The 14,791-nt window shown below is 29.3% G+C and overlaps 1 protein-coding gene across 1 annotated transcript; it reads left to right on the plus strand.

Moving 5' to 3' along the window:
- The first annotated feature begins 3,837 nt into the window (after nucleotides 1-3,837).
- Nucleotides 3,838-5,414, plus strand: LOC142550913 (putative WRKY transcription factor 7). The gene is made up of 3 exons (XM_075659958.1): nucleotides 3,838-4,605; nucleotides 4,686-4,811; nucleotides 4,886-5,414. Exons 1-3 carry the CDS (start codon nucleotides 3,941-3,943, stop codon nucleotides 5,037-5,039), a joined length of 945 nt encoding a protein of 314 aa, XP_075516073.1. The 5' UTR covers nucleotides 3,838-3,940; the 3' UTR covers nucleotides 5,040-5,414.
- The last annotated feature ends 9,377 nt before the right edge of the window (nucleotides 5,415-14,791 follow it).

Raw genomic sequence — 14,791 nt, forward strand, 5'->3', positions numbered from 1 at the left:
ACGTTGCATTTAATGATTTGCTCGCAAATTGTCAAAAATAGTGACTGATGGCTATGAAAAATTGATCGCATGACAGAAGACAACAACAACTCTCTGTATCGTTGAGAAGCTAAATTTTCTTTTAAATTTTTTATGTTCGGAAAATTTATTTAATCATCATTAGCGAGTAAAGCTGGCAACAGGTACTTGTGGCTTTCGTCAAGTGCTCGTGGAGTAAATTGTCAACCACTTCATTAATTTTCATAAATAAAACCGACTTATGTGCATATATCCTACTATTTAATTAAAAATATACTCCTTTTAAATGTTATTTTTAATTAATTTGATGGAGTTCACAATGAAATTAAAGTAATATACATTATTTCTTTTTTACACAAAACACGCTTATAATTAATTTCATCTTTATTATCTTAAAATAGTATTTCTTTTTAAATCTTCGATTTAATCTTTATCTATATTTTAAAATTCAACAATGTATTTATCTATATTTTAATTTTTTTAAATAGTTCATTACTTTTAATAAAAAATGTAGAAAAATAATTAATTTGAAAATAATAAAAATTATCATATTTATAAATATTTCAATTATGCATGCATCACGTGTAGAAAGATATTATTATATATTAGTTTGTGTTATAATATCGACTAACAAGTCGTATAGTTATTTTTCAACTTTATTAAATTTTTTTTAAAAAATTTAGTTATTATTATAATTAACAAATCATTTAGTTAATTTTAGATTTATTACTAAAATATGTTGTTATAATAACTTTTATTAGATAGAAGAAGGGGTATTTTTGTTCAACTATTAAAATGACCGATGTAGTTATATATGGTAAGAGGTTTGTGCGTTGTTATATACTAAATATAGATAATATATATTATATATATCAGCGGATCGTGACACGTGCGATTTATGTATTATGTAGAAAATTAGAAACCGGATAGTCAAATTTTTTTAAAAAATAAATAAAATGAAAGTTAACAAGTCCTGAAATTGAAATGATATGAGAAAAAATAAAATGTAAAAAAAATATGTGACATATATGGTTGGATTATTAAAGAGTATTTTGGTAAAGTTTTTTTTTTTAAAAAAAAAAACTCGGTAGGAAGATGTGTATGAGTATTATTAATGTGTGTGGTGTGAAGAATTATTTGTTAATAATCAATTTTGTTATTTTTAAGTGTGTAGAGAAAATATCAAAAGTGTACATAGATAAATTGTTAAAACTTATTTGTCGAACAAATCTCAAATATATCACTATTAAAATTATTTGTTCCTCTCTTAATTATATATTGATTATAAATTTACACTTGTTTTTTTATTTTATCATTAGTCATTATAAATTTCAAATTGCATAACAAAATAAATATTTAAAGTACTCAAATCACTTATGTGTAATAATCTCTATTTGGGGAAAAATTTAAAAACGTGTTTTTACGTTTAAACTCATAATAATCTCTGTTAAACTTGATAAACTTAAAACTTGATCTCTATGTTTCTAACTATTTAAAATTAAAAATTTGTCAAAAATAGGTAAATATACATTTTAACATATAAATTTACATTTATAAAAAAATTTAAGATATTTCATCGCATTCTTTTTTTTTTTTTGAATGGAAGATATTTCATCGCATTCTATTCTTAATCATTTGTTGCATCATGTTTACAATTAAATAATAGTTATTATTATTTTTAAAATCAGCCTTCGAATTTTTTTTTAAATCAAGTTATAAATACAAGATGCTTTAAAAAAATTAGTCAAAAACTTGTGTAAAACGGTCTCACGTGTCGTATTTTATGAGACATGTCTCTTATTTGGTCATTCATGAAAAAATTATTACTTTTTATACTTAGGGTGTGTTTGGTTGATGTGATTAAATAAGGATAGATGAATATCACATACTTATCTAATGTTTGGTTAAAATTTTAGGATATATTAATAATCATTTTGACCCGGTTTAAGACCTAATTTTATAATTAATTATTTGATTATTAATCTAAAAAATTAAGTGAGATAAGTTATAAACACACCACAAATTATATTTTTATCCCCTTATCTCTTATGAAGATAAATATTTATTAAATTCTAATTTATTGTGTTTAATGATTACCGTAATATTTTCAAATATATTTATAATAAATATATTTAAATTAATTTTAATAAACATAAATTATAATTATAAATATTTAATTATCTATTTAATTATTTTAAGAATATTTATAATTATTTAAAAAAACAATAATATTATAATATCACTAAACTTTATTTAACATTAAAATTAATATTCAAAATATTACAATTATTTTAATTATTAATTATATATCAAATTATTTTAAAAATATTTATAATTATTTTAAGAAAAACAATAATATTGTAATTATTACTAAAATTTTATTTAACATTAAAATTCAAAATATTATTGCTATTTTAATTATTAAAGTAAATACATATTTACAAATTTATTTCTAATAAATATATTTAAATTAATTTTAATAAATGTAAATTATAATTATAAATATTTAATTATCTATTCAATTATTTTAAGAATATATATTTAATTAGCATTTGGGACATTTTAGTCATTACAATAAAATTTACAAAATTAATCCATCATTTTAAAATCATACCAAACACTATGTTTTTTATCCCACCATACTATTAATCCATATATCTCGTTTTTTAATCACTCTAATTATTAATCATTTATTTATTCTATCACACGTACCAAACGTAGCCTAAGAATATTATTTTTTATTATAAATATCGGTAGATTTTACCAATTTCACAAATAAAATTAGTGAAAATGGTCGCACAAAAAATTGTCTCACCTATTAAAAAAAGGAAAGAAAAATTGAGACACCACAAAACCAAATGCGGACATTGTCATTTAAAGCTGTGGAAAGGTCAACCTTTCCCAACTTCACCAGTTTCCACAGCCAAGATTAAATCTGGTCACTGCCTTGTACACGTGAAACAATGTAATTGGTTTTAAAAAATAAAAGATTTTATTTTTAAAAATTTTAATCCAAATTACTAAACCCGTCTTAATTATTTAAGTTTCTTTTTCCAACAAAATAGCAATTGTGGTATCAACTTTCCAATTTTATCATTATTTAACGAATATTTATATAAACTATTTTTGTTTTTTTCAATAGTCTATTAATTACAAGACTCCAAATTAAATAAAAATATATTGGTAAATATAAATACATATCTATATATTTGTGACAGAGTAGGTCTCTTGTGAGACGATTTCTTGTGAGACGGTTTCACGAATCTTTATCTGTGAGACAAGTTAATCCTACATATATTCACAATAAAAAATAATATTCTTAGCTCCGTCTCACAAACTACGATATTTGAGACAGTATCACACAAATTTTTGCCTTTGTGATTATCTAAAAGAAACATATTAACATCTTAAGTTACCAATATATAATCTATAATTTTATACACTGAATATAAATAAGTTACTGCATTTAATAATATATATATGATGCACAATATATTAACAAATTATATAGAATATTTTAATTAAAGTCAAACACGATATTTGATTATTTGTTGCATAGAATGATATTAGTTACTAAATATAAATTAAATTATGAAAATCTTGGATGAATTTGTTTAATCTTATATAATATATAAATACTTTTACAGCCTTTTGTAGTAATTTTAATTTTTTTAAAAAAAATTAAAAACACTTTTAGCATTTCTTAAATATTATAATTATTTATGTAAATAAAAAATTGATAAATTGAATATCAAATTCAAAGTTGATTTGTTTAAATGAAAAGTAAACCTCAAAATGGGAAAAAAGACGTCATCAGTTTGACTCCCTTGGAGAACTTTATTTCACTTTCCCTTTATAACTTCCCTGTCCTTTCGATTTCAATTCCCTTTTTCTTTTGTTGTTATCTCTGTATTTGTAAATTATGGCTGCCGATTGTATACCGGCCTATAGTTTCACCGCCAAGATGGAAGAGAACGCCGCCCAAGAAGCGGCCGCCGCCGGTTTTCAGAGCGTCGATAAGCTTATCAGATTATTATCCACCTCCAATAAGTTCCAAGCAGAATCGACCCCTGACGTCGACTGCCGGGCCGTGGTTGATGTCGCCGTCAACAAATTCAAGAAATTCATCTCAATACTCGACCGCTGCAGAACCGGCCACGCCCGATTCCGCCGCGGCCCGATTCAGATTAATCGGGAGAAGGTCGAACCGGATCTCGAGACAGCTGGGTCCCCTCCCCGAGCCTTGCCTGCGGTGGATGACTCGCCGTGTACCAAAATTCAGTACCCGACGCCGGTTCAGAGGCTTCTGCCGCTGCCGCACCAGTTGACGAGGAACGGGTCGTCTGAGAAAAAGGAGATGGCAACCACGATAAACTTCGGGTCGCCGGCGAATTCCTTTAGGCCCGCCTTAACCAGTGACACCGACAGTCTACAGCAGTCGATGTCCTCTGGATTTCAGATAACGCACCTAGGGAGGCCGCCGCTCTCCATATCCTCTTTGAAGAGGAAGTGCACCTCCATGGACGACTCCAACAGCAAGTGCGGCGGTGGGTCAACTGGGAGCCGTTGCCACTGTCCCAAGAAAAGGTGAAAGCGAAACCAAAAAGTCAACAGAAGAAGATTAGTTATTTAAGATTAATGACTGATTTTTGGCTTTTGATTAACAGAAAATCAAAGGTGAAAAGGGTGGAGAGGGTGGCAGCTATAAGCATGAAGATGGCTGATATTCCACCTGATGATTTCTCTTGGAGAAAGTATGGTCAAAAACCCATCAAAGGTTCCCCTCATCCTAGGTAATTTTAATCAAATCATGTTTTTTTTAAAATTTTTAATACATATAATTACTGATTTCATATAATTTTGCCAGGGGATATTACAGGTGTAGCAGTGTAAAAGGGTGCGCGGCCCGGAAGCACGTGGAGCGGGCCTTGGACGACCCGAATATGTTGATCGTCACTTACGAAGCGGAACACAACCACCCCCATCCCAATACACAAGCATTGGTCCTCGAATCATCTTGATCTTATCATCAGAGACTGAAGATCAAATCACCACCGTCCGATGCTGGAAAAAGATTGGCTTGTGGTCAACGCAAGTTCCCATTGTTTCTTTTTTTTTTTAATAACAAAATTATATTATATATTCTCACTTTCTTTTTCTTATTCGGCGTTGAATACTATTTAGAGAAATTGGTTTTCCTAATTTAATTATGGTAAATTTTGACTTTTCCTAAGAATTGAATATTGGATGTAAGATGTTAGATGTATTAAGATTTAAGAATGTATTTTGATATTGTAGTCGGTCAAAGGACAGAAACAAAATCGGGGTGTCGGCCATGAACTTTATGATCTATGTGTTGTACGTTTGTATAAAGCTAAATTGTATTTAAATCATCAATCTACGTTTGAGTTTGGGATCAGTACATGTTAGAAAAAATATTTTTTTTTCGGTTTCTGAATCACAATTTTTTTTTAAATCCCTTCTTGATGCGATCCGAGTGAATTGGGTGAGCTAGTTGAGGCAATCCACCAGATATGATAGTAGTTTTTGTTTAGGAAAATGAGCGAGGACATATATTTTGTGGTGAATGTATATCTCTATATAATATGGTTACAACCGTGTCCTACAAACAAAAGAACGAACTCATGAATGGACGTCGGAGTGGTGTCCGGCTTAGCCATTCCAATGCTTAAGTGATCAGGTGAAGAATGAAGGAGAAAATGACTACGTATATGTGTGAATATACGTGAGTGCCAAGAGCTTAGAAATAATAATATCTGGCATTCTCAAATGTAAAACATATCTGCTATTTATAAGAGTGAAATCTCATGGTTACCTTGTTTTCAGTGCACACCTGCTAGTGTGGCTGCCCACACCCTATCTCTTATAACTTCTTTGACACGCTAAACCCTTGTAGTTCTGACAGTAATGATTGTCAAGCATAAGGTATCCCATTCTGGTACACTTGAGTGAAGTGTTATTTTCGAGGTAGCCCGATTACAAATCATTCGGGAGCTTGCATGAAAACCCGGCAACCCAAGGAGAAGATATCTCGGGCACTCATCTGCTTGGCCTCTGACGAACTCTTCCTGCATATTTACCCTGATTTGAGCTATCCATATAATATCTCGGATCATCCATGACCCTCACTCTAATGAGGTATCATCACTTCTTAAACTCACGTGTTTTTTCACAGATGATAACCGATACAAAATAATGAAAATATAATATTAATATATGATATTTGAATTTCAAACATGATAAATAAAAATAAGTTTTTAATATAAAATTGAAATTAATTTATTAATGTTAACACTTACTGAACATTTTTGATTACTAATGTAAGAAAGTTTAGTTAAAAATGTCAGATCAAAGTATTGATTTATATATTTATGATATTGGCTCAATTTGAATACAGAAAATAACCTACACTCAGTTTTAGAGAGATGAAAATGTAAACGCTTTAGGTTAAATATTTTTATACACAGGGCATCAGTTTTTGTATCAGATCTGAAATAGTAGTACTGAAAACTCATAATTTTATACAATATATTCAATTATTTATATCTACTTTTCACATTGGAGATTATATGTGAGTCTAGTTAATGTAAATTTTTGTTTATTGTAGATCAAGAAGTGCAAAAACATTTTCTACAGAGATTAGTTTTTTAAAGGCAGTTCACCCTTTGTAAAATTGTTTTTTTTTTTAAAAGAATTTTTGAACTAAGCCAGTTTTTATACAAACTATCAATAAGCTGTGCATGTAATTATTTTGTGGCAGTTTCTAACTATTGTTTCGATAAAATGTGAATATTTTTCCTTCTTGAAAATAATGATACGATTATATTATTTATCTGAATTTGTGTGAATAATGTTTCGGATTTTGTATAAATAATTTTAGAATTATCTAAAATTTATATGCAAAATGTTTGGGTTATTTGAAATTCCATTTGTTTAGCAATCTTAAAGAGTATTTTTGGAAATTAGAAACCACGTACGTACCTACACAAGAGATCACTAGGGTTCTCTAACCTAAGCAGTGTGCATTTATTGTCTATGAGTAGATATATCAATTTAAAAAATAATTTTTTTAATTTTTTTGAACTTTACATTTTGAAAAAAAGAAAAGAAAATTGAACTTGGATGACAAGTAAATTGATGAAGATGGTATATTATTCAATATCATTTACTTATATTTACATTAAGAGAGTGACGTCTCGTGTTCGGAGGGTTGACATGAATTTATTAATATTATTATGAAAATTGTATTATAAAATTAATGGAAATGAAAGTGGTGGTTACAAGTAAGGTGTTCATTGGTTGGTTCAATTTGATTTTTATTTTTTTATTTCGGTTTTAGAAATATGTAATCCGATATCTGAATATTTTTTTTCGGTTCGGTTCAGTTCGATTATTTCGGTCTTCATGCAATTATTTAAATTAATAATATAAATATATTGTAAAAAATATTATATGTTACATTTTTATAAGATTTCTTAGTAAACGTGTAGATATAAAGCCTAAATGAATTAAATATACAAAAACCAACTAAAAATTATTTAAAATGATTCTTCATTTAATAAATATCATCTAAAAAATATATATGATATAAATAAAGATATAAATAAAATTATTATTTTAATTACATTTTTGTTTTTTCGATCGTTTCGGTTTTGACATCTATAATCCAAAATCGAACCAAATAAACTTCGGTTTTAACATTTATATCCGAATTACAAAAATCGAATTTCGGCTTAGTGTTTGGTTTTTTTGGTTTGAATTTTTTCGATTTTATTTGAAGTTTGAATATCCTAATATAAGAATATATAAAAATATATTGTAAAATATAATATGTTATATTTTTACATGATTTCTTGGTAAGACATTTAAATATAAAGTTTAAATGAATTAAATAAACAACAACCGACTAAAAATTATTCAAAATGATTATTCTTTCACTAAATATCATTTCAGAAAATATATAATATAAATAAAATCATTAATTTAACGAAATTTCTGTTTTTCGGCCGGTTCGATTTTGACATATATAATTCGAAATCGAATTAAATAAAATTTGATTTTAACGTTTATATCTGAATTGCAAATATCGAATTTCGATTCAGTGTTTATTTTTTTTGGGTTTGAATTTTTGATTTTATATGACTTTTGAGCACCCTAGTAGCATGAATGATTTGACTTTTGGATCATCTACGTTTATATTATATTTAACAAAATGCGGGTGAGGTGTTTTTATATATAAATTTGTTTAATAGATTTTGAATTTTAAAAATTTAAATGTAGTGTTATATTTATTGCAAAATCTATAGGTTCTATAAATTATGTGGATTGTTGTAAAAAAGTAAAAATTTATGGTAAAAAGTAAATATTTCAAACTCTCAAAATTTACCAAACTACACAACTTTATAAAATTTTTCACTCTACTCACTTGTGTATTTCATCACAAATGGTGAGGCTATTTATAGAATTTCTTTACAAATAATCCAAAAATAAATTCATCATTACCTACATTATCACACACTAATTTTCAATATTTACAACTCTTATTTTCAACATTCAAATATTCAACATTAAAATATTCAACACACATGTTTTAAATATTAATTTTCAACACTCCCCCTTGTGATGATGATCATAATGATTGTCTTCATTACGTGTTTTTATACTGGCTCGTTAAAAACCTTACTAGGAAAAACTCATTGGGATAAAAACCATAGTAAGGGAAAAAGAGTGCAGTCACGTAAACTCCCCCTCATGTTGACACGAACAATTCTTCACAAATTTCGTAGATTGTGCATCCTAATATTATATATGTGATTTCTGAATATTGTCGTAGGAAGTTCCTTTGTGAATAGATCTGATGAGTTTTCACTTGATTGAATGTGACAAACATCAATACATTTATTCTTCTCAAGCTCCTTGGTGAATGCGAAGAACTTAGGAGGAATATGTTTAGTTCTGTCGCTTTTTATGTATCCTTCTTTCATTTGAGCAACACATGCAGCATTATCTTCATATAGTAACACAAGCTTCTCGTCAAATGATAATCCGCATGATATTTGGATATGTTGGGTCATTGATTTTAACCACACACATTCACGACTTGCTTCATGTAGTGCAATAATCTCGGCATGATTTGATGAAGTTGTTACGAGCGTTTGTTTCTGTGAACGCCAAAAAATTGCAGTGCCTCCACGAGTAAATACATATCCAGTTTGGGAACATGCCTTGTGTGGATCAGATAAGTATCCAGCATCGGCATAACCAATTATACTTGGATTAGCATGTTTTGAATACAAAATCCCAAATTTGTCGTTCCAGTGTCTCTTTGTTGGATATGTGCTAAATCTTGCCAATAAATTTACGGCAAAAGATATATCAGACCTTGTACAATTTGTAAGATACATAAGAGCACCGATAGCACTTAGATATGGTACTTCTGGACCAAGAATATCTTCATCATCTTCACATGGACGGAATGGATCCTTTTCTATGTTTAATGATCTAACAACCATTGGAGTACTTAAAGGATTTGATTTATCCATATTAAAACGTTTAAGGATCTTTTCTGTATAATTTGACTGGTGAACAAACATTCCACATTCTTTTTGTTCAATTTGTAAACCCAGACAATTCTTGGTTTTTCCAAGATCCTTCGTTTCAAATTCTTCCTTCAAGTATTACACAACTTCTTAAATTTCCTTATTCGTTCCAATGATGTTTAAATCATCAACATATACAGCAATAATTACGCATCCGGATATTGTTTTCTTAATGAAAACACAAGGGCATATTGAATTATTTACATATCCCTTTTTCATCAAGTGATCACTTAGCCGATTATACCACATTCGGTCGGATTGCTTTAACCCATATAATGATCTTTGTAATTTCACAAAATAACATTCTCTGGGTTTTGAACTTTGTGCTTCAGGCATCTTAAATCCTTCAGGAATTTTCATATATATATTACTATCAAGTGATCCATATAAGTAAGCTGTAACAACATCCATAAGACGCATTTCTAAATTTTCAGATACCGCCAAGCTAATCAAATACAGAAACGTAATTGCGTCCATCACGGGAGAATACGTTTCTTCATAATCAATTCCAGGCCTTTGAGAAAAACCTTGTGCAACAAGTCGAGCTTTATATCTTACAATTTCATTTTTCTTATTTCGCTTTCGAATAAAAACCCATTTGTATCCAACAGGTTTTACACCTTCAGGTGTAAGGACTATAGGTCCAAAAAAATTACGTTTATTTAGCGAATCCAATTCAACCTGGATGACATCTTTCCATTTTATCCAATCATGCCGATTTTTACATTCACCAAAAGATTTTGGTTCATGATCTTCATTATCATTTATGATGTCAATTGCCACATTATAAGAAAATATATCATCAATTTCTTCTATATCTTTTCGATTCCATATTTTTCCAGTATTAATACAATTGATAGAGATTTCACGATTCTCGTCAGTTTGTGGTTCTGACAGAACATTTTCATCGTCACGTGTTTCTTCAGGAACATCATTCTCTATTTTGTGATCATCATGTGTTTCTTCAGGAACATCATTCTCTATTTTGTGATCATCGTGTTTCTCTATGAATTTTTTTTTTGAGGAATTTTATCCTTGGAACCGACTGGTCTTCCACGCTTCAGGCGTTTTATGACATCATGAGTATCTTTCATTTGTTTCTTTGGAATTTCAATTCGAGCAGGAGCATTTACAACATGTATATATGATTTAGTTACCCTTTTGCATCTGTAAATGCATATGGTATTTGATTTGCTATTCTTTGCAAGTGCACAATTTGCTGTACATCTTTTTCACATTGTTTTGTTCTTGGATCTAGATGTAACAATGATGATACATACCATGTAATTTTCTTTTCGGTATGTTTTTGTTCTCCCCCTAACATTGGGAAGATTTCCTCATTAAAATGACAATCAGCAAAACGTGCTGTGAACACGTCGCCTGTCTGAGGTTCAAGATATCGAATGATTGATGGACTATCATAACCGATATAAATTCCAACCTTTCTTTGAGGTCCCATTTTCTTTCGTTGCGGTGGTGCAATAGGCACATACACCATACATCCAAAAATTCTCAGATGAGAAATGTCTGGTTCTTTACCAAATGCAAGCTGCAATGGGGAGTATTTATGATATGCACTTGGTCTGATGCGAATTAATGAAGCAGCATGTAAAATTGCATGTCCCCATATAGAAACATGGAGCTTTGTTTTCATAATCATTGGTCTAGCAATCATTTGCAGATGTTTAATCAATGATTCAGCCAATCCATTCTGTGTATGTACATGAGCAACATGATGCTCAACAATGATTCCCATAGACATACAATAATCAATGAAAGTCTGGTAAGTAAATTCACCAGCATTATCAAGTCTAATTTTCTTGATTGTATAATCGGGAAATTGATTCATCAATTTTATTATTTGAGCAAGTAATCTTGCAAATGCAACATTTCGAGTTGACAATAAACATACATGTGACCATCTGCTGGAGGCATCAATTAATACCATAAAATATCTGAATGGTCCACATGGTGGATGGATTGGTCCACAAATATCACCCTGAATACGTTCAAGAAACATTGGTGATGCAGTTTGGATTTTGGCTGGTGATGGTCTTATAATAAGTTTTCCAAGAGAACATGCTTTACATTGAAACTTATTATTCTGAAAGATCTTCTGGTCTTTCAGTGGATGACCATGTGTATTTTCTATAATTCTTCGCATCATTGTTGAACCAGGATGTCCTAATCGATCATGCCAATTGGTTAATATTGAAGAATTATCAACTACCATGTTTGATTCAATGGGACTTATATGTGTATAATGCAATCCAGTAGGGAGCATTGGTAGTTTTTCAATCACATATTTCTTTCCTAATTTATATGTGGTAAGACACATATATTTCGCATTCCCTTCATTCATTGTTTGAGTATCATACCCATGAGAGTATATATCATTAAAACTCAACAAATTTCTTTTCGATCGTGGTGAATATAAAGTATCATTAATAAAAAAATTTATACCATTAGGTAACAAAAATTGTGCTTTACCACATCCTTTAATCAAGTCTACAGGACCTGATATTGTATTCACCATTGTTTTTGTTGGTTTTAGTTCCAAGAAATATCTTTTATCTCGGAAGATAGTATGCGTTGTACCACTATCGGGTACGCAAATTTTAGCTTTGTTCATAGCATTTTCTATGTTTGAACTTCAAAAAAATATTCAATGAAATAAAATTACTGAGAATACATTTATAAAAATAAAATACAATATAATACATATGTAAAAAAATATAGCACACGATAAAACATTATCATACGTGTACATAAAATATTTTACATATTTATTCCACCAGCAAATTGATCATTGTCTGAGAAATCAATCAGAAAATCTCCGGCATCAAAATGAGTTGAATCACTCAAAAGTTTCACTCTGTTCAGTGAATTTGATCTCCTTTTCTTTCCCCTTTTGATTCTTTATAAAGTTTACAAAGGTGCTCAGGGGCTCGACAAATACGGGACCAATGTTCTGGAGTATCACATTTGAAACAAGAACTTTCAAATTTTTTTTGAGTGATTCTCATTAACACTAATATTTTCATGATGCCTTTTCTGTGGATGGTTTGGGACACTCTTTTGAGATGAGTTATGGAAGTAACTATCTCGATTATTTTCAAAGCCACAGCCGCGTCCACGACCACGACCACTTCCACGTCTACGTCCACGACCTCGATTTCGTCCTCGACCAAAATCTTGTCTATAACTTTGATTTTGATTTCCAGATTTAAATTCATTTTTGTTTACGACATTTACTTCAGGAAATACCGTTGAACCAGTGGGTCGTGCCTGATGATTTCTCATTAACAGCTCATTATTCTTTTCCGCCACAAGGAGACAGGCAATAAGTTCAGAATATCTCGAAAATCCACGCACTCTATATTGTTGTTGTAGAGTTATATTCGATGCGTGAAAAGTGAAAAATGTTTTTTAAGCATTTCCAATTCAGTAATCTCGTGCCCACAAAATTTCAATTGCGAGATTATTCTATACATCGCCGAGTTGTAATCACTGACTTTTTTAAAATATTGAAATCTCAGCGTATTTCATTCATCTCGTGCGGTCGGAAGTATAACTTCCCTTATATGTTCGAATCTTTCTTTTAATCTCTTCCACAAAGCCATGAGATCTTTTTCAATTAGATATTCACATTTCAATCCATCGTCGAGATGTCGACGCAAAAATATCATGGCTTTTGCCTTTTCTTGTGATGTCAATATGTCATTTTCTTTGATGGTCTCACTTAGACCCAATGACTCAAAATGCATTTCTACATCGAGAGTCCATGACATATAATTTTTCCCCGTAATATCAAGAGCAATGAATTCGAGCTTTGTCAAGTTTGACATGGTGGTACTAAAAAAAATTACGATGCATTTTATTAGTTAATGAATATTGCAATACAAAGTAATGGATAAACAATAAGTACAAGCATTCGTAAAAATAAAGAAAACACACGAGGATGATATTCTCCGATAAATACAAGACTCGTGAGTATGATAACCAAAATAATTAAAAATAACCTTGAGAAAGCCATCTTCTTTTTTCTTCGAAAATTTGATGAAGAATAATTGTTTAGAGAAGAATAGAAAGTTGGAGTGATTGAATGTGTTTGTGAGATCATATTTATAGGGCAAAAACTAGCCGTTTTGTTACTGTTTATGACCGTTGGTGTACAAAAAAATAAATGTATGTATTTGTATAATTTTATGGTAATAATATGATGTATATAATATTAGTCATGTTTAAATAATTATGTATATCATATCACATTATTATAATGAGGTGTCATAAATTATTTTGTTTAAAAACCTTATAGGCTTTTATACTTGTCGTATCCCTTACCGGGAATGTGGGATGTCGTCTTAACATCCTTCTAGGATTTATAACAAGTTTTTGAAAAATTTATAACATTATATTATATATTAAATATATACACAATAAATAAACAGTAAAATAAATATTATTACTTTTGTTACCTTTTTCTTCTGTTTTGGAGCTTGGAAAAATATGGATGACCTTTAGAGCTTCGTGCTGATAACGTGTTGTGAAAAAGTAAAAATTTATGGTAAAAAGTAAAAATCTCAAACTCTCAAAATTTATCAAACTACACACTTTATAAAATTTTTCTCTCTACTTCATCACAAATTGTGAGGCTATTTATAGAATTTCTTTACAAATAATCCAAAAAAAAATTCATCATTACCTACATCATCACACACTAATTTTCAATATTTACAATTCTTATTTTCAACATTCAAATATTCAACATTTAAATATTCAACACACATGTTTTAAATATTAATTTTCAACATGAATAAATAAAATAATATTATCTGGGAAAGAGAAAGAAAGTCCACACTTATATTATAGGAAAACAACAAAATACAATATTTCAAAGAAATTGGGTTATTTTAGGCAATCTATTTTTAGTTACATAAACAATTACTAAAAGCCACTCATTCTTAATTAATAATTTAGCCACTCAGTCTTAATTAATAGTATTATATTTACACACAAACTCACGTGAGATCGTCTCACGAGCTAATTTTATGAGATATATATTTTATTTGGGTCATCTATAAAAAATTATTACCTTTTAATATAAACAATTTTATAGGCAAACTTTATAATTATAAAAAAATTATATATAA

The sequence above is a fragment of the Primulina tabacum genome, chromosome 7 (genome assembly GCF_025594145.1).
Source record: "Primulina tabacum isolate GXHZ01 chromosome 7, ASM2559414v2, whole genome shotgun sequence".
Classification (NCBI taxonomy): Eukaryota; Viridiplantae; Streptophyta; class Magnoliopsida; order Lamiales; family Gesneriaceae; genus Primulina; species Primulina tabacum.

Coding starts and splice junctions, on each gene's coding strand:
- LOC142550913 (XM_075659958.1), top strand. CDS start 3,941: ATGGCTGCCGATTGTATACCGGCCTATAGTTTCACCGCCAAGATGGAA. Junction 4,606..4,685: donor TGCCACTGTCCCAAGAAAAG/GTGAAAGCGAAA, acceptor TTTGATTAACAG/AAAATCAAAGGTGAAAAGGG. Junction 4,812..4,885: donor AAAGGTTCCCCTCATCCTAG/GTAATTTTAATC, acceptor TAATTTTGCCAG/GGGATATTACAGGTGTAGCA.